Genomic DNA, 18,840 nt, shown 5'->3' on the forward strand with positions numbered 1-18,840 from the left:
CAATTTTCAAATTTCGATCTTTCAGTTTTTTCAAATAGAACACCCTGTATTTTCTACTCTATGCTTCGTTTTTTCTTCAAATATGCCGCGTGTCCCCTAAAAAATAAGAAATCTCAATAACTATCAACTGTCAATATAGAAAATACTTAGCAAAACAAGAAGATAAAAAATAAAATAAGATGCAGTAAAGAAGTACAGGATCATCAAAGTAGCGGTTGTAAAATTTTACTAGGTATAGTAACGTCATTTGACATACACCTGTTAAAACTTTTATGACTTTAGCGGCTTAAGCCAAACCACCCTTGTAAGTCAAACTGGCTATTGTATTACTTAAATCAGTTCACAGCTACATTATGCCAACAATGGACAGTAATAATCTTGCGTTTTGGGTCCACAAAGCTTACAATAGCCAGTTTTATTTATAAGGGTGCTTTGGCTTAAGCCGCTTAAGTCATAACAGTTTTAACAGGTGTATCTCAAATGAGGTACTAACCTCATTTGAGATACACCTGTGAAAGGACACTACAACAGTATACTAATACTGTTGTAGTGTTCTTTCTTTACTTGAAAATTGTTATAATTTTTTTTTACCCAATTTTAGTTATACTGCAATAAAACGCGTATGTTTATTTATCTATCGACAAAATATTTTGACACAGATTTTACAAATAACCTTATTGCGATTTGTTTGTGAACCCTTCCATTGTTAAAAATTTTTAAGAAAATTTTAATAACTTGGCAACGTCATATCGGAATTCCGAAAATAAACTATGGTTATAAATCCTAAGAAGAGTTTGATCAGAATAACTAAAAATATATTGGCTATTCTATTTGAAAAAAATAAGTTGTGTGTTGCGCCTTAAAAACGGAACACACTGTATAGCTCAAAATAATTTTAGTATATGGTCCTCAAAGAATTGTACAACTTTAACCTTGGATTTTGTTCTTAAATTAATGAGATATCTAGAAGCGCGCTTTTAGTAACTCGTCCTATATGTATATGTTACAGCTAATATCCGAAATCCGTTATTATGCATAAAAACTAGACATTTTAGGAATTATGCGTAATAACTAAACTTGTCAGTTATTATGCGTAATAACTGAAATTTTCAGTTATTATGCATAATAACGGAAACGTTTAGGTAATATTGATAATAACTAACAGAGGAACAGGAATTATGCATAATATTTTCAAAAAAGCTACCCACGCTGCCTCCCTTTCCCCTACATATCACATGTACAGTTGATTTAAAAAAAACGGGACAAATTACAGTAACAGAAACGTCATATTCCCATTGCTTTTCATTGATCTATGAGAACCTGAATTGCTCATCTTGTCCCGTTTTTTGTAAAATCAGCTATTATGCATAATTTCTATTCCTCTGTTAGTTATTATCAATATTACCTAAACGTTTCCGTTATTATGCATAATAACTGAAAATTTCAGTTATTACGCATAATAACTGACAAGTTTAGTTATTACGCATAATTCCTAAAATGTCTAGTTATTATGCATAATAACGGATTTCGGATATTAGCTGTAACATATATACATAGCTGTATTTTTAATTTTTCTGTTATGTTGATAAATTGCTGCAGTTTTAAAGATTATTATATTTTTCAAACAAATTCTAATATAATTTAGTAAAACAGGGACCTGATGTAGTCTCTTTTTTTTTTAATTGATGGAGTCTTAGAAGTTGCAGTATTAATTTTTACTTCAAAATCTGAAATAACTCTTCTACAGACTCAGAGTTTCCAACAACTTGATTCTGTGGAAGTGTCCCACAGTTTTTATTTTATGTCGTTAATTGTTAGGGACTTTAATATTTAAATTTTATTTATGTCTAATGTTAACATATTTTTCAATATTGTAAAATGTAGTAATAATGAAGTAAATCGAAAACAAAGTCTGTAAATATCCAAAACAATTCGAAATATGTCATATTAGTCGAAATATGTGTATAGGAAAAGGTGAATGGGCGTTACTCTCTTTTAACTAGAATTCGAACAAATCCTAAATGATTTAGTTGTCGCATTTATTATAGTAATAATTAATACACTAATTACATGTATTCCAAACTCCAGGTAATTAAGGAAGATTAACTAAAATTTATTCGTTCATCCCCTCTAGAAAGCCGATGACGTTAACACAGTAGATATTAAATAAATTTTCATTGGAAAATAAGCTGTGATACAATATTGGTGTGCTTCCGTGGTAGAATGTTCTGAAGTTCAACAATATAGGGCGAAATTTTCAAAACCGATTTTCCTATAAATCCTCTTGTTTCTTTTGAGTAAATTTAAGCTGTACATATTTTTCAAAATTGTAAAATGTAGTAATAATGAAGTAAGAAATTTCAGATTCTCTAAGTGGACAATGTAGTGGAAGTCACGTCTTACTATCTGAAATAATTATTTTGTACTTACATATTTTATCATGGTTGCTTTGTTGGCTTAAAAAGCAAAAATAATTTCTATTTTAAAAAAAGGAGATCCAGATGATCCTAATAATTATAGGCCGATTATAATTATACTGCCAATAATCTCGAAAATTTTTGAGAAAATTTTACTAAACCAGTTAATTCTTTATGTAGAGCAAGATAAATTGTTATCATCTAAACAATTTGGATTTCGAAAAGGTCATTCTATTACTTCTGCTATCTCTTCCTTACTGGACAAAATTACACAATGTTTTGAAATGAAGGAAATTTACACTACAGCTTTCTTAGATCTAAGCAAAGCGTTTGACTGCGTTTCACCTGATATACTAATGCGCAAATTGTACTTTTATAACTTCCATCCTAGTAGTATTAATCTTATTATGAGTTACTTAAGTAATCGGACGCAAAATGTTTATTTTAAAGAGTCAATTTCGGATGAATGCCGAATTGTTTATGGGGTGCCCCATTCTTGGCCCTATCTTATTTCTCCTATACATTAATGATCTCCCTCAATTCATACCGTCTGCGGATATTACGCTATATGCCGATGATACCTCCTTGGGCAATGCAGCGCCATCGGCTGATCTTTCCTTGCATGTAAATAATAGGCTAAAAGTTCAGGCAAGAGACTGATTCTGCGCAAATCGTCTGTGCTTGAACAATGATAAAACGGTTACCATGCAATTTATCTTAAAGCGTGATAAGTATTGTCCACCTGTAACTACAAAATATCTAAAGGCATATATCTACTTCGTAACTTAAGTAACAATCTAGCATCCAAATATATCAGAATCGCTTATTTCTCATTGTTACATTGTCATTTTGACCATGGTATTCTAAATTGGGCTCATTCAACTTCTTTACAAAGACTTTTTAAACTTCAAAGAAGAGCTGTTAGAATTGTGGCTGGCATTGGTTACCGAGATGAATGCAAACCACATTTTACTAAACTAAAATTTTTTACCTTACTTTGTTTGTTTATATTTCGTTGCCTTGAGCATTTAATTAAAAATTTTGGGAACTATTTTCCACTAAAGTCGTTTCATAAATATGAAACTAGAACGGGTGAAATCGCTTTTAAATTATTAAGACTGAGCAAATCTAAGTCTGGCACTTCATACTACACCATCAAGTTTTTTAATAAATTACCGAATTCCTTTAAAAAAATGACTCCTAAACTTTTCTTATTGAAAATTAAACAGCACCTCCTTGACCACGCATATTATTCCTTCAATGAATATCTGTATAACAATTTGTTTGAAATATAAAATCTAGTCTTATTGATTTCTGTTTTCAAATATATTACCCTTATTGTTATAAATGTTACACATTATTATTTTTTCCCTATTAGGCACTAACTTGTGTAAACACTATTGTGTATTAACATGAATAAAGGCATACATATTTGTTTTATATGTTCCAGTGCAAGGTTTCTTATTTTAACGTATGCTTTTTTATATTTATGTATCTATTTTTTTAAATTATTTAGCTATTATAAATATAGCAGGGCAGACGACAAAACCCTAGGAATATTATTAAACCTTATCAGGTTTGGTTATCTAATTTACAGGTTAATATAGGTATGTATGTACTTATAAAATTTAATATGCAATAAGAGAAACATTGAAAGTCAATTTGAAACTGTGTTAATTAAATAAAAAAAATGTGGTTTTGGTCCTAAAATTCCTTGTTTCTACCTGGGGTCGGTCCTCACAAGTTCTTGGATCCACAGAAATTGAAAATAGTAGCATCAACTTCAACAAAGACTTTGTGATCGATGCTTTAATTTTACGATGTTTTTGTAGGCAGTTTCCAGCCTATTTTCATTTTATGCAGATACGATAAATAGAAAACTTGTTGAAAGCTTTGGATAAATCGAAACAGACCACATCTATACAGGGTTACCCCAGATTCTCTAGAATCAGCAATATTGCAAATTGTTGCGTAAGTTGACACAAGTTTGATTACAGCGGGAGCACATTTTTTCGGAATGGCGGCAATTAAGTCCTGACGTGTGGATGATATTCTTTAATTTCATTAAGTGTACTTCATCTAGGAATTGGTATAGTGGAGAAATTTAGACAGCTTTACGTATATTTATTTGCAAATGTTCTCTCAATTTTGTCATTGTGTGTTATCAGGACATCGTTCCAGTTTCGAAGCTGTTGATATGCTGCAATTCTAGACTTTTCTTCTAGAATTATGATGCTTCCTGAACAGTAATTACAAGGAAAAGCTTAATGTTGTCGAGTTTGTTGAACATATGTAGATTTTGTGTTATACAATTGTATAAATTCAATGCTAGTGACTCAGCGTCCTAGTTAAAAGCTTCTAGTTTACAAGAGCATAGTACAGTTCCATGCAACAACACCAGATTCATCCACAAAAAAATTGAATAAAGACCTTTATTATTATTATGTATTATTATTATTATTTGTCGATGTGTCGTTTTCGTAGTTTGATGGCTGAATCACGGGTGTTGTTAGCACGTTGTCTTCAACTACAAAGTTGGATATGTTTAGCATGGAGAAATTGGTATGTTTCTAAGATGAACATATGTATATTGACTATGTGACCAACTTGGACGCAACTTAAAGCATGTGTTATCGTCTTAGATAAGGCAAACGCTATAAATGTACAATCATGTTTTATGATCACGGAGGGTAGCTACTGAATCATCAGGCGTCACGGGTATTTACCGTTTAAAACTCACCGTTTTGATTTCGCCCTTTCGGGAAAAACAAAGGTGAACAAGCTTGTAAACAAGAATCTAATACTGGAAAGGATAATATGGGCCATAGTATTTGCTGTCCTTGAAACCAAAAAATGCATTTTCAGGTAGGACTTCTGTAACTTGATCCTTTGAGAAATTATGGTGAGCAACGCTAGTAGGTGGTACAATCACAATAAAACTGGTTGCCGAGCTTTTGCCAGCCGATAACATCAGAATGTTTTTACTGACAAAGTCTACAATTGATTAATTAATGAGATTAAAAGTCACAAGAGGTGGACGGAACTTTTTGAACTTATCGAGAAAGCCCATGATTCACAACGATAACATGTTATCCTAACAGCAGACATGGCAAGATTTAACAGTCGAACATTGTGGGTTATCTTTGGCTCTTTTTTTTTACATCCTGTAAAAATTTCTTTTACAAAATTGGAAGAAATTTCATACGAGCACAGAAGCCTTTTTGTTTCTTAGGGAATCGCATGAACAGAAGAATTTGACAAATTTGCGTGTTCCAAGGATGATAATACATTATGAAGGATTATTTAAAAAAAAGGTCCAATATAGAATGTATATTATGTACATATTAAAATCTGTCGTGGTTGTTATCGTAATATTCTTGTCCTAGTTGTTCAAACATTGCTAATAATGTGATGCAACTATGTGTGTACTATCTAAATAACTCTTTGTGTGATCCTTTGTTTATTTGGGAAAGTTTTCTCTCATAAGGTATAATAAAATTGAGTACTATTTGCTTTCGTTTTAAACAGTGTTACTATGGTATTTACTTTGAAGGTATTTTTCTTATTGTCCCGGAAAGCAAAACCTCATATTGATGAAAAAGAGACTCTTGTCGAATGGTCTGTTGTTTTATTACTTTTTGCACTAATTTCAAAATATGTCCAGAATCATGTTTGTTCTAGTTTTACGATAAGAAAAACTCCCCCTGTTAAAGTATCGTTTTTCTAGGCAATCATGCCCAAGTCATACATTTTTTTACACCAGTAAGCATTTATTCCACCAGTAACTGGGAGAAGTGTGAAGTTATGCAACTGAAAAATTTTATGGGACGACTCAATATAAGTATGTATAAGAACATTACTGGTTTTTAATGGGTTTGGGTTTGGCTTTGTCCGTACAGAGGTACACTGTCTTCAACTTCAAGGTCTTCAAGATCTCAAGTATTTGTGCCCCCATCTTTATACGACTAATAAAAATTTAAAGTCTTATTAATCCTCAACAATTTCTGCAGAGGTGTACATTCATCGTTATCGAGTCGGTGACATCTACCGTAAAAATGAGAAAGGTGCATTTGTTATTTTTCGGTGGTTTCGTGTATATGTTAAATTAACTACAATTGATTTTGGTTCAATTCGCATTAAAAGTCTGATCAACTTAGTTATTAACAAGGACACCAGTCTACTCAAATGTACTAAAATATTGAAATTGAAAATCCACATTGTTCGCCCACGTCTTTTATTTGTTTTTGAACTGAAATTGATTGATATAAATTTTAGTAAGTTCAGGATATGTGATAACTGATAACGCAGTCATTTTTCTGCAGTCACCTTGGAAAAGTCGTGCAAAATTTTTCTATACGAAATTCTGAAGATGCTTCAAAGAAAGCCAAAAATATTGTACTTGGCAACTCAATCAGTTTATTAGTCGTTAACCGTCTTTTTTCCTATAATTAAAATTGCTATTACATTCATTATTATGTTATTGTTATGGTGGAGTCATTAACTTTATTATACCTGAAAAACGGCACAATTAATGATTGAAACGTCCATTGTCTGGAATAAATTGGCCCTAAAATTTAATTTTTTCTTCTTATCAACTAAGTTTGGAATAAAGATTACTTTTACACATTACATTTCTAATAGTTCCCCGACTTCAAAACTTGTGTTTTCAGGTGGGTATTACAGTGTTACGAAATAAACCCATACGCCGCCCCGGTATGACGCCTACGGGTCTTCTAGTGTGTAGTATGACTCTTTGGCTGGTCGAAGCGGCGTTCGCTAAAGAAAGACCTGGAAACGGAAGTCGCGAATGGGGGTTCCGGAGAAGTACAGAAACGGTGACGTAGGCGTAGGACCGCGTGCTGTTTAAATAGATTTCACGGGAACGATTATTATTCCGCCGAGTCAAGTCCAACGAATGTTAAGAAGAGCCAGACAAGTCGTGCCGAGTTATTAAGAAATAAATTGTTAAGTTTAACCCACACCGATTTTAATTCCCAATCATCGTAACAATAGCAAATGTGGACAACCAAAAAAAAGCTTAATAGTCTTCGATGTTTTGTGGTAACATACATTTGTTGCAAAATATTTTTAATGGAGTTTTACTTAAAAAAATTTTGTCTAAAGTTGTTTAGACAGAAATTCTTCGGCCCTTGCAGCACAGGCAATAAAACAACTTCAGTTTTTTGGATAAATTAAAAAAAAGATACTAGGGCTCCCAAGATCTTTTCAAATTCTTTTAAAAATTAGGCAAGCCTTTGCTTTTTACATAAAAAAGACACAGCGTACTTCAATATTTTCATTTTGTAATATACAGATTTCAGTATATTGAATAACTTTGAAAATATTGAAAATAAAACTAAAACATCAATTTTATTTTGTTCCGTCAGATTGGTTCAGTTACGGCATAATGATATGCCATCAATAAGAACGACCTCATGTGGAAATTAGATGTGTTCATTTATTTTATTCGACGTACTACGTATGTTACGCCTTACGTTCGCAAAGACACTGTCAAAGCAGTCGAACATCTGGTATATTACTTACATACTTACATGTTTGTAGTAATTTGCACAAACTTTTTAAAAAAGTTTAAAATATAGCGTTTAGTAATCCAAAAACTAATTAAATGTTCCAATCGCCTGACCAAAAGAATTTGTTTACTACATTACCTGCATTATTTTCATCGGTAACGTCACACTGAGTGACGTCAACTGTTCATTAGGTCATGAAAATAGTTATCAGTGAAAGGGCGAGTGATGTCTCTAAATCGATTCTAAACACTACGTCAAAACAAACAGTAGGGAGAAAATAATGCTCTCCTGTTACTCCTGGTGTAGCGTAAATCTATGTTCTTTCAAATTAAAAAATTAAAGAAAAATCCTGCGTCCCGCACATAAAAAATGAAAATGCCTTTGTCCTGTTACAATGAATGGCGGTCCTTCGCATCCGGAAACTTACATAATTAAAGAGTTGTTTGTTTTTCACTTTTGTGCTGAAACTTCTCGCAAGGAAGTACACGAGGACTAAGTGTTAATTGTTTCACTGGTGTAATTGAGCGCCCAGTTAGAACTGGGTCAAGTAATGGTTAAATCGAGTGGTCTGAATTTTTTAAAATACATTTTGTCGTACCCTATTGGTGGAACATCATTGATGAGTTCCACGTGCGAAACCGGCGAAAAGTATAGTTTTGCTAGGGTTGGAGTTACTTAGTCATCAATTAACTCTACACTGTGTAATAAGTCACATTTTCGTTGCAAATGAGTTGACGGAAAAAGATAAATATAACTTTGTAACAAAGATTAAACAGTGAATTAATAATTGCAGACTTTTCTTAACTCAGGCAACCAAGAGTTGCCATATTTACCGATTTTGGGATACATTTACTACTCCACCGATTTACATTACAAATCTAATGAAAAATCAAATTGTGGTCACTAAAATTTTTATTTTGTATATTCTTTAAATTCTTTATGTAAATAAAGAAATACAGGAAAAATCTCCAAACATCCACTTAATATGTCAAAAATATGTATTTGTAATATTTTATGAACATTTTTTTCATATTTTATGAATCGAAGTTATTTGGATAATAGTCCACTGGAGAATATACATAGATCATAGGAATACTAGAAACTGTTTCCCAGTTGTAAATATTTGTTTTATTAGTAGCTTTGTAATAGAAACAATTTCTGAAAATATATGTTAATTGTATCCAAACATCGCAACATTTTAATACATAGGTAATACCTTTTTTTAGGTTGTGATGTTTCGACTTTTTCGTCGAAGCCTGTTATACAATGACTCCCTTTAAAAATAATCTTCCAAAAATTTACGTTTAGAGATCAAGTTGTTGCAGAATCTAGAATGATTTCATAAATTTTTGTCAGCAATTTTAGTTCCATATTTAGTAGCTTTTTTTTGTGTTAAAAATTAGAGAAATTTAGACAGATATTTGATGTTTTAACTAATTTTGATATATAATTTTTTCCACATTCCTCGGTAATAAATGTAATGAAAATAAAGCAAAGAAATAAATACAGTGCAAAAACTATTTTTGATATATTGGAAACAACAATTGTAAAAAGTGACGAGTTAATTTATTGGTGTTGCATTCAAAACATCTGACAACGCTGCCCCAAATCTTCAGTTTGACATTACATTTCTTTGGTGTGCTGCTTTTCGAGCATCACAGTGTAACATTCAGCAGGAACGTGCCATCATTGTAGGGATTTTAGCATCTTGAAAGCTCGAGCTGAAGAAATAAGTATTAATTTCGATTTAGAATCAATCTGCTTCGCTTGCATTATAATTTGTCCTAAAGATATGTTTGAATTTTGTAGTGTGTTGTTATTGATCTGCAGGCCTTTATAGTTTGAGGAACGATCCAATTTTGAGTTGGTAAATAGCAATAATAAATCAATTATAGCCTGATGGTGCCACTTTACTAGGGTTCAGTGTGTTCTTACCTTCTACTTTATAGGAGACGCTCCTGTTATTAATCATAATGGGTGACATGTTTTTGATGAATTTATAAAATTCAAGGTAAAGCCAATAAATAAACTGTTTTAGTTGATACAGAATATTTAGCGTGCCTCTAAATTGGTTTAATAATCAGGATTTATTTACCAAACAGGTTGTTTTCATTAACACGTGTATGGTGATTACATATTTGATGACAGCTGAAGTATGACCGAAATTTGGTTTTTGAAAAATAAAATTATCGCGGAGATAATAACAGTGTAGTTTCAGAGTGTGGGTTGCATAAACCTGTGCTGCTTTTTTCGTAATAAACCAGGAGAGCCTATTAATATCGTTCTACATTTTAATTAATGTGCATAGATTGCCTTTGTTGTCTGAAAATTCCTGCCGTATCCTGCATAACATCATTACTTCGACACTGCCCACAGCCTATCCGTGAATAAAATCGATACACCCTAAAAGCAAATACCAGAGCTCCACTTAAGGCGGTAAATAATGACAATGAGACGCGTTTTTTGAACTCCATATATGGCTGCCATTTGACAATCGCACATGTCGTGTTTTCGGTGGTAAACAGGTGGCACTTTTTCCCAACCCGTTCATTCCCATTGTGCCCAGGTTTTATGAATAGGTGACGATTTATCTCGTCCATAAAACTCGTGACCCTTCATACGCGCCAAATATAGAACTAGATTAATCATTAAATATTATGATTGCGATCTGTAAATTCACCATATTTAGAACGTTCAACAAACAGAACCTTGTGAATTATGGCTCATGTGGGAGTCCGACAATCGATAATTTTTACATGCGAACCGAGTACTAAATCATTTTTCGAAATGGGGTGCTTCTAGAACGACCTTATGTTGTCTCTAGTGTTGAACTTGCTTCTGCCAACGTTTTGTGAGTTTTTCCGTTTTTTGTTTATTCAAAGAGAGAATGAACTTTACAGTTGGCGTTTGTTGTTGCAGATGTCCCGGCATCCGAGCAGGAGGAGTTGTTTATTCGCAAACTTAGACAATGTTGTGTGCCATTCGACTTTATGGATCCCGTGGCGGACCTGAAAGGGAAAGAAGTGAAACGTTGTACCCTGAACGAATTAGTGGATTATATAACTGGTGGTCGGGGGGTTTTAACCGAACCTGTCTACCCTGAAATTATTAAAATGGTAAGTGCGTGCATAATTAGCTAAGAATATTCACGACCAAAAGACTCGGGCGGATCGTGGACTGAACTAAAAGGGGACCCGAGAGACACAAGTTTTTCAGTGTTCTCTGGCCAAGTTAAAACTGTAATTGCTTTAACAAGTGTCTGTGACGGATAATCACACAAACAATTTAACAACAATTAGGATTTTGGGTCATTAGCCAGGTCCGAAGCTGTATTGTATCTACAATATCTATAATCCAACTTCGATTTTAGCTAAGAGAGGTTTGGTTATATTTAGAGTGGTAGTATTATTCGCTTCATGGTCCAAGAATATAACAGTAAATAATTAAATGTAAATATCGGGTGTGTGTGAAAATTTAATCGATGACAGTTGACAACGCGGAATGGTACCAGCTTACTTTTTCATGTAAAAAATATAACACGTTTCAACAACTCTGTCAAATGTCATTTAAATGCAATAGCATGGATGGATTATTAATAAAACACATTCGTTTTTTGCTTGGTTTCCTTCTGCAAAAAAAACATGTTAAATATAATTATTATTAATTATATTCCTTTTTAAAAATATTAAAATATTACATAATACTATGTTATATACAGGGTTGAATATAAACTAAACAACGGATGTTTTATAAATTAAATTCAACTTAAAAATTGGAGTTGGAACTATAAAAAAGTGGAGCACAACGAGTTAGCCAAAACTATACTAATTTGGTTTTAATTGCATTTTTTTTTTTTGTTATTAGAAAAAAACAAAAATTATTGTCCTTTTTGTTTTTTTCTAATAACAAAAAAATCTAACTAATTAAATGCTCCTACGTTATCTACTACTGTATTGTGGTTTTAATTCTTTAAATTTTTCGACTATTGGATATTTGTTTACTTCGGAATTAACGGCAATTTGAAGAAGAGCAGTTATGTACGAAGTTGATTCGGATAGAAATAGCAGAATTTCAGATCAAATTGACAAATATTTAAAACAGTGTTTAGCACTGGTTTGTCAAATTTACTTGAAAATGCTGTCTGTAAAGTTTATTTATAGACATCGCAAAGTTGGAAATGAAGACATCGTTGTATTTAAGCGGATTTGTTTTGAAGATTAATGTCTTGTCAATAACACAAAATTTACAGAGAATTAAAAACAATATTTGCGACTAATACGATTTGAAAATTGCATTCCAACAGTCCTAGAAATTCTGTTGCCATGTAAAGTAACTGTTGTGTGAAAAATATGATAATTGAAATTATTTATATGTATACTTTTTCTTAAAACGCATTTTTGTAAATGTGTTTTAATCCGTTACGAAAACAGTTGCTTCCAATACATGTATTTAGATTTAGAATTTTTTTATAAGTTGAGATGAAATTACCTGTAACATTGCAACCTGATCTCACTTCGAAATTTGTAAAGCAAAATGGAATATTAAATTAATTCTGAAGGTTTATCTGATAAACCATTGCCTTTCATGTACAATTGCATATATCTATATTGACGGTGAAGATTGTAAAAAATCAGAAAAAGTAGCTTAAAAATATCAAAATAATGAAAATTCGTTCTAAAAATTTGATTAAAAAAAATTTTTTGAAGTTCTTAATTTTGGGAGATAAATTTTGTAGGAAAGAATATAAAAAATCTTGTTATTTAACCACATCAATTTTGTAAGCTATTTTACCGTATTTAATCCTTGTTTTTAAAAGCAGTTATAAAATGAGGTAATAATAATAATAATGATATGAGTTTGTGAGAGATTTTATCAAACGTACACGAAAAACCTTCTGACTTACAAACGTTGTATTTAAGTAAGCACACTGTAGGAAACACGTATGGTTATAATAATTTTTACGCCAAGCTGAATTCAGATTGGTTTAAAATTAAATGGAATGGATGACGTGCAATTGAATTTTATGATCGTCTACCATACGGGTCCATTAGTTTATTAAAATTATTTTGGTATGTTATAAGCTCATTTTACGTTTTAATCGTGTCATAGTAATTTACCTGAGCAATTTTTATAAGATTGCACAAGAAGATATGTTGTTGCTTAGAAAATGTTCGATCATTAAAACTCCCATGTTTATATCTCTATTCTTTTCATAGGTTGACGTTTCGGTAATTTAAACCGTAATAATCAGTTATTGTATGTATACAAATCTTAGCAGTTGAGTCTGATAACTTAAGGTTGTCGACACTTTAATTGAAATATCGTTTTGTGTTTGAGAATTTAATACATTTTTTATTTTGTTAGAGCGTAAAGGAACAACTTGGAATTTTTAATATTCAACTTGCAAAGTGTGTAGCAAAACAGACGCTTAAAACGGACTTTTTGGTGCCTTTTTCTTAAAAACTGTTCGAGTTATTAAAGTTTTGCGGCATCAGGCGATGTACGTTTTAAGTTCGTTCATAAACATCGCGAAACAGCTGCAGTAATAAAAACACGTGGGCAACGAACTTATCGTTAGCATTGGCTAGGCAACACGTGACTGGAAGCTTCAACAGCTTCAGTTAGGCTTTAGCACAGGCTGTTCATGCAAATTACTACTTGCACAAGTTGAAGCACCCGGTTGCACCCATGCAGCATTTTTTCATTTTTTTTTTTTTTTTTTTCTAAAAATGTAGAGCTCTAAAACAACTATGTTAGCTTCATGTTTAAAAACCAACTACTACAGACTTTTTGGAATAATAGAATCAAAGTAAAAATTCAGTATTTCTCTCGCACCTGGAGCTCAATCGAATAAATTCAGTTCCTTGGATAAATTGTAAAATTTGTTTGATGATCGATGATGAACCCAGCCTAATATTAATAACGACTGTATTCCCAGAATTTCAGGAAAATAAGATAAGTCATTTCCGATGGTAAATTATGTTGCTGCATTCATTTTTTTTACACATCCTGTATAAGCAGTTTTAAAAAATATGGGTGCACTGATACACCACACCTAATTTGATTATAAAAGATCACAACATCAAGTTAGTTTTAAAAATCTGTCACCAAATTTAACACTAAATTTAGGACGATACAATTTGTATACAGGGCGATTTTTTTAACCTGAAACTTTCAAATATTTCGGAAAATAAGCACTCTGGGGAAAAAATGTCCAGAATCAAAATTTAACTATGCCGCATTAGTGTCTAAAATTAATCCCCCTCGGCCTCTCCTTATAGGTTCCTGTGGGTTTTTATTGTGTTGCCATGTTCTCAGTTCATGTAAAAGAAAGAGTACCTTTGAAATAATACAAAAAAGAATGCCACTTCTGTTTTTCTAATTTGCATTAAATACGTGTTTTACTGAGCCTACTGAATTCCAAAAAATAATTAAAAAAATTTCTTTTTCAAAAATATTTGACTAAATTTAGTAAGGCTTTAAAAATAGTCGTAATAAAACGATTTCATGAGGGGTAATTTTTAGATGAAACACCCTGTAGATTTCATTAACTTGTCAGGGGTCCTCTAGAGAAGGTAGCAATGTAAATACTTTGCCATCATCCTGAACCGGCAGAATAAATAATTGGATTTGTTAAACACCCGATTAAATTGTTATTTATAATTTATCTTCTACGTTTCTAAGGAATATTAATTAATAAATTTGAAATATGTTTCCGCTTTAAAAAAAACTATAATGCTATAATTAATTCGATAATGAAGTTTGAAATTCAATGACGTTTGTTCACCTTTGAAACGCCTCATAAATTTAGAAATGAAAAGATTGTTTTTTATCGAGGGCGATACTGTAAATTGATACTTCTTTTCTCACCTGTCGCAATTGTGGGTGACAGTGGAATTCAGTTTCGACTTACGTTATAGGAAGTGTATCAAAACGTCTAAAACAGGTTGTTATGATTAATTATGATTTTAATTGATTTCAACAGGAACAAAAATTGGTGGTGTAATTGAGAAAAATATGTTAAAAATTCTTATTATTTGTATTAAAAATTAATAACATCTTGACTATTGTTAACACGAATGTCTATTACAGACTCGGTCACTGCCGTGATACAATGTGAAGCGGTGGAATGTCTAGGAGAATCTGAAACATTGCGACGATTCGATGAATGAAGTCTTTAAAATAGTTTCTGTTGTATATGCGAGAAAATAATGAAGACATTCAAAAACGATGTTTTTTTACTCGTAGATGTTTCAAGTTTCACGATATCATGTAGAAATTATGCAAATTTCTGTGACGAATGGTTATTATGTTTAGACTTTTATGGGATGATGCGGAGAAATGCACGTTTTTGTTTCAAACGAGCTGTAGGTATCATAAAGTTGCAGTAAATCGTTTCCATAATTTTACGTTTCACATATGGAATCAAAACAGGAAAGCCGAGGTTGTTAAATAATAATAAAATGTTAAAATTACACGGTAACTAATACGTGTTTAGACAGACTTTACTGGCTATAATTTTCATTCATAACGAGACTCTGCTTTGATGTAATTAAAATTTATTCGAGGTACGAAATTGTAGCAAATGTCGGCGAATTGTGAAAGGAGTTACAAAGTGTGCACTTTTGAAGCGGAAAAAATAGACTCGAAAAATTTGACATCGCGTGCGGATGACAAGTGAGGTGAAGACTTTTTACAGAAAAATAATACTCAAAACGAGAAACATCTTCAAGGATTTCGTAATGATGGTTCATAAAATTCCATTTCGTAAATGATCTTTTTGGAAATAAACAATTTATGTGAGCGACCCCAAACTCAACACCGTGAATATTTCATTATTCATAATAACAACGAACACATCGATATCCTAATTATTATAATTCCTAAAAACTTTGTCGTAAACATTGTTTCGAGTTGGGCGTCTAGTATACCGGGCCATCACGAAGCTCAATGGTAATGAATTATTTATAGAACGTTCCGTATGTTCTATTTATTTATGTTCGTTAGTATTGTGCCGAACGTCTGAATACGCACGAGATAAAAATCATCATACATTACAACATGAGACAGGAATTTTGGCAAATAATCATAGAAGAAGAAAAAGGTGGAAAGTAGAAACGGAACGTCTTCTACACGGTCTCTGGCACGGTGTCAAGATGCCGGTTAACTTAATTAAACGTGAATCATCGAAAAAGTTGTCACCGCAAGTGACACGCGAATTTTCGTCTGATGTAATGCGGTTTCCGAAAGAAATAGGGTTGATTCGAGATGGGAGGAGTACGTGTGTCATGCATTAGCCGAACTAAAAGCAAACCATTTTTCAAAGTTTAAATTTTTCGATGTTGAAAGGTTGACGCAGACCAAAATATTTATGCGAGGGGTTTGAGTGGAGGAGTCGTCTTGGAATAATATTTTTGGATGTTTGATGAACTTTCTTTGTGGCGCCTATGGGTTTATAAATGTTTCATGTTTCCGGAAAGATTTATGAAATATTAGCGATGCGACATTGTTTGGGTTTGCAGCGGATTAAGTGAAGTGTACCGGAGCCAAAATTGTCTAAAATCGTGAAAAAGGTGACGTATAACTGGGAAATTGTAGTTTAAAAAAATGCGTTTCGTATAATTTTCCATCAACAAAAAAACAGCGTCAAATGGGTAATCAATGTGCAGTTGTTTTGTTCGACGTAAATTTGAAAACGGTATATCAAGTAGAGATTTATCCACGCTGTGTCGATTTTGCTGACAACGGTGTTTTATTTTTTTTCTACTCCCAAATATACAGGGTGTCTCAGAAATAAGTACATTAATTTTAATCAGTTATAGAGCTCATTGAACTCAACAACTTTTTTTAATAGAGTTTTGTCAAGAACTTTTTAATAATCAAGTTAAAAATTGTTAAAGTTTTATCCCAATTAAGGTTACCCGCTTATGGATCCTCAGTCACCCATGGGCACTAATAATTATTATAATTAATAATTTTTGGTCAAAAACAGTTACTAGGATGCGTATTTTCCTAATTTTGTCAATGTGACAAATATTTAGAGAGAAATTGAAAATCCTGCTCCCTAATGGCGTACGGAATTTCATCGGCCCAAATGTGGGTGTTGACTACACCTTCCCTCGTGTAACCGACCTCATCAGTTGATTGTATAAGAGATACAAAATTTGCTTGTTCGTTTATTTTTCTATTAACCCACTCACAAAAGTTTTGCCTACGTGGTAAGTCTGTTAGTTTCAATAACTGAACTTTCTGGTCTTGAAAGGGGTTCATTTGTTCTCTGAGTATCCTCCAAATACTACTCTCCGAAACATCACACTAGACAGTGATGCGTGCTAGTGCCCGGTCGAGTTTCGACACTCTTCAAAACAGCCTCTTCAATATTAGCAATTCTGTTACTACGTAACTTATCCCGATCCTGAGGTGCAGGTTTAAAAGATCCGTACTCTCGAAGATGCTGCAACGTTCTTAAAACTGCGCACATTTGGCAAACGACGATTTGGGAGGCTTTCTGAAAAAATTCTTTGGGCTCGAGCGCTGTTTCCCCGAGCTTCACCGTACGTTAAAACGATATCGGTGCATTCCAGATTTGAAAACAAAGCCATTTCAACACATTTCGTCTATAAATTAGAAATCTGTGCCAATGAAACTTTAAAGAGACAACGTTTAATAACATACACTTGACATAAAAATGATTGTCAGTGTCAAAACGGTTGCTAGGGTACCTTCTTCATTGTTGTAGTGTTGTTATTATTTAAGGTGAACATAGACGGCTCGTGAATATATGGGTGGGAAAATTCGAAATTCGACTTGAGTTTTCGAAAAAATGCTAGATAAAAAAGTTGTTCCGTTTCACGAGTTCTGTTACTGGTTAAAATTAATGTACTTATTTCTGAGACACCCTGTATATTCACACTTTTCTAAACTGCGTACTGAATGGATATCTATGCAATTGCAGCTAACTGAACGGATATGAAATCAACCAATCAACGTGTTTGTAATTTTAACAAAGGAAAGGAGAGGGCTAAATAAGGCAAGTTCGAATAAATTGGCTTCTTTCAGGTCAGATGTTGTATTTAGATACAAAGACAAAGTGTCGTGTGGATTTATAATTTTTTTCCCTTCCTGATCAAATAGCAATATTCAAAAGTTTATATTAAAAGCTCCTAATAATAGCGACAATTCACAGCGCTTCGTTCCCGAATTTACATTATCTTCGTTTTGCTGCGCCGACACTTTCTGCGCAAAAAAAAATGTCATTTGTCAGTTAGAAAGTAATTGATTTCATAAACTGATTTGTATGAATCTGTTTGCATATAAGTAATGTGAAAACTGTTTATTTGGTTAAATATAATTACTAGTAGGTATTGTAGCGGAGCTTTCAAAGCGCTCCGCTAGTACCCTTTCGAGGGCGCTGTCCTCGGCAGCGCCGATATCAACCCCACCAAGCTCACCCCCACTGGAACGCACCCCACCTGAAGTTACTTCATTGTGCAGGTACTCCCACGCATCTCAACCCTGCCTATAAAAGGGCAACTCGGACGCTTTCCAGGCAGATGGAACTCCACCATCTCCACCTTAAGGGTTGCACTGTCTCGGTCCCCTTCTGGTCGTTTCCAGGGCTGCACTGTGTTACGGTCCCCTGCGCTACTTCGAGATCATCACCAGGGCTGCACTGTGTTACGGTCCCCTGCGCTGCTTCGAGATATTATCACCAGGGCTGCACTGTTTTACGGTCCCCTGCGCTGCTTCGAGATCTTCACCAGGGCTGCACTGTTTTACGGTCCCCTGCGCCGCTTCGAGATCTTCACCAGGGCTGCACTGTTTTACGGTCCCCTGCGCCGCTTCAACGACGTCATCTCCAGGGTCGCACTCTCTAGGTCCCCTGTGCCGCA

The 18,840-nt window shown here is 33.2% G+C and overlaps 1 protein-coding gene across 4 annotated transcripts in view; it reads left to right on the plus strand.

The window, feature by feature from the left end:
* Positions 1-18,840, plus strand: part of LOC135134450 (serine/threonine-protein phosphatase 2A 56 kDa regulatory subunit epsilon isoform) — a 94,311-nt gene that overhangs the window by 23,617 nt on the left and 51,854 nt on the right. For all 4 annotated transcript variants that reach the window (XM_064063128.1, XM_064063130.1, XM_064063131.1 and 1 more), the window contains one exon: positions 10,868-11,064. In XM_064063128.1, the coding sequence (XP_063919198.1) occupies positions 10,868-11,064 (197 nt within the window). The remainder of the gene's footprint in view (positions 1-10,867; positions 11,065-18,840) is intronic.

The sequence above is a fragment of the Zophobas morio genome, unplaced genomic scaffold, assembly GCF_036711695.1.
Source record: "Zophobas morio isolate AGI-343-1 ecotype UQ-CSIRO unplaced genomic scaffold, CSIRO_AGI_Zmor_V1 ptg000023l, whole genome shotgun sequence".
Taxonomy (NCBI): Eukaryota; Metazoa; Arthropoda; class Insecta; order Coleoptera; family Tenebrionidae; genus Zophobas; species Zophobas morio.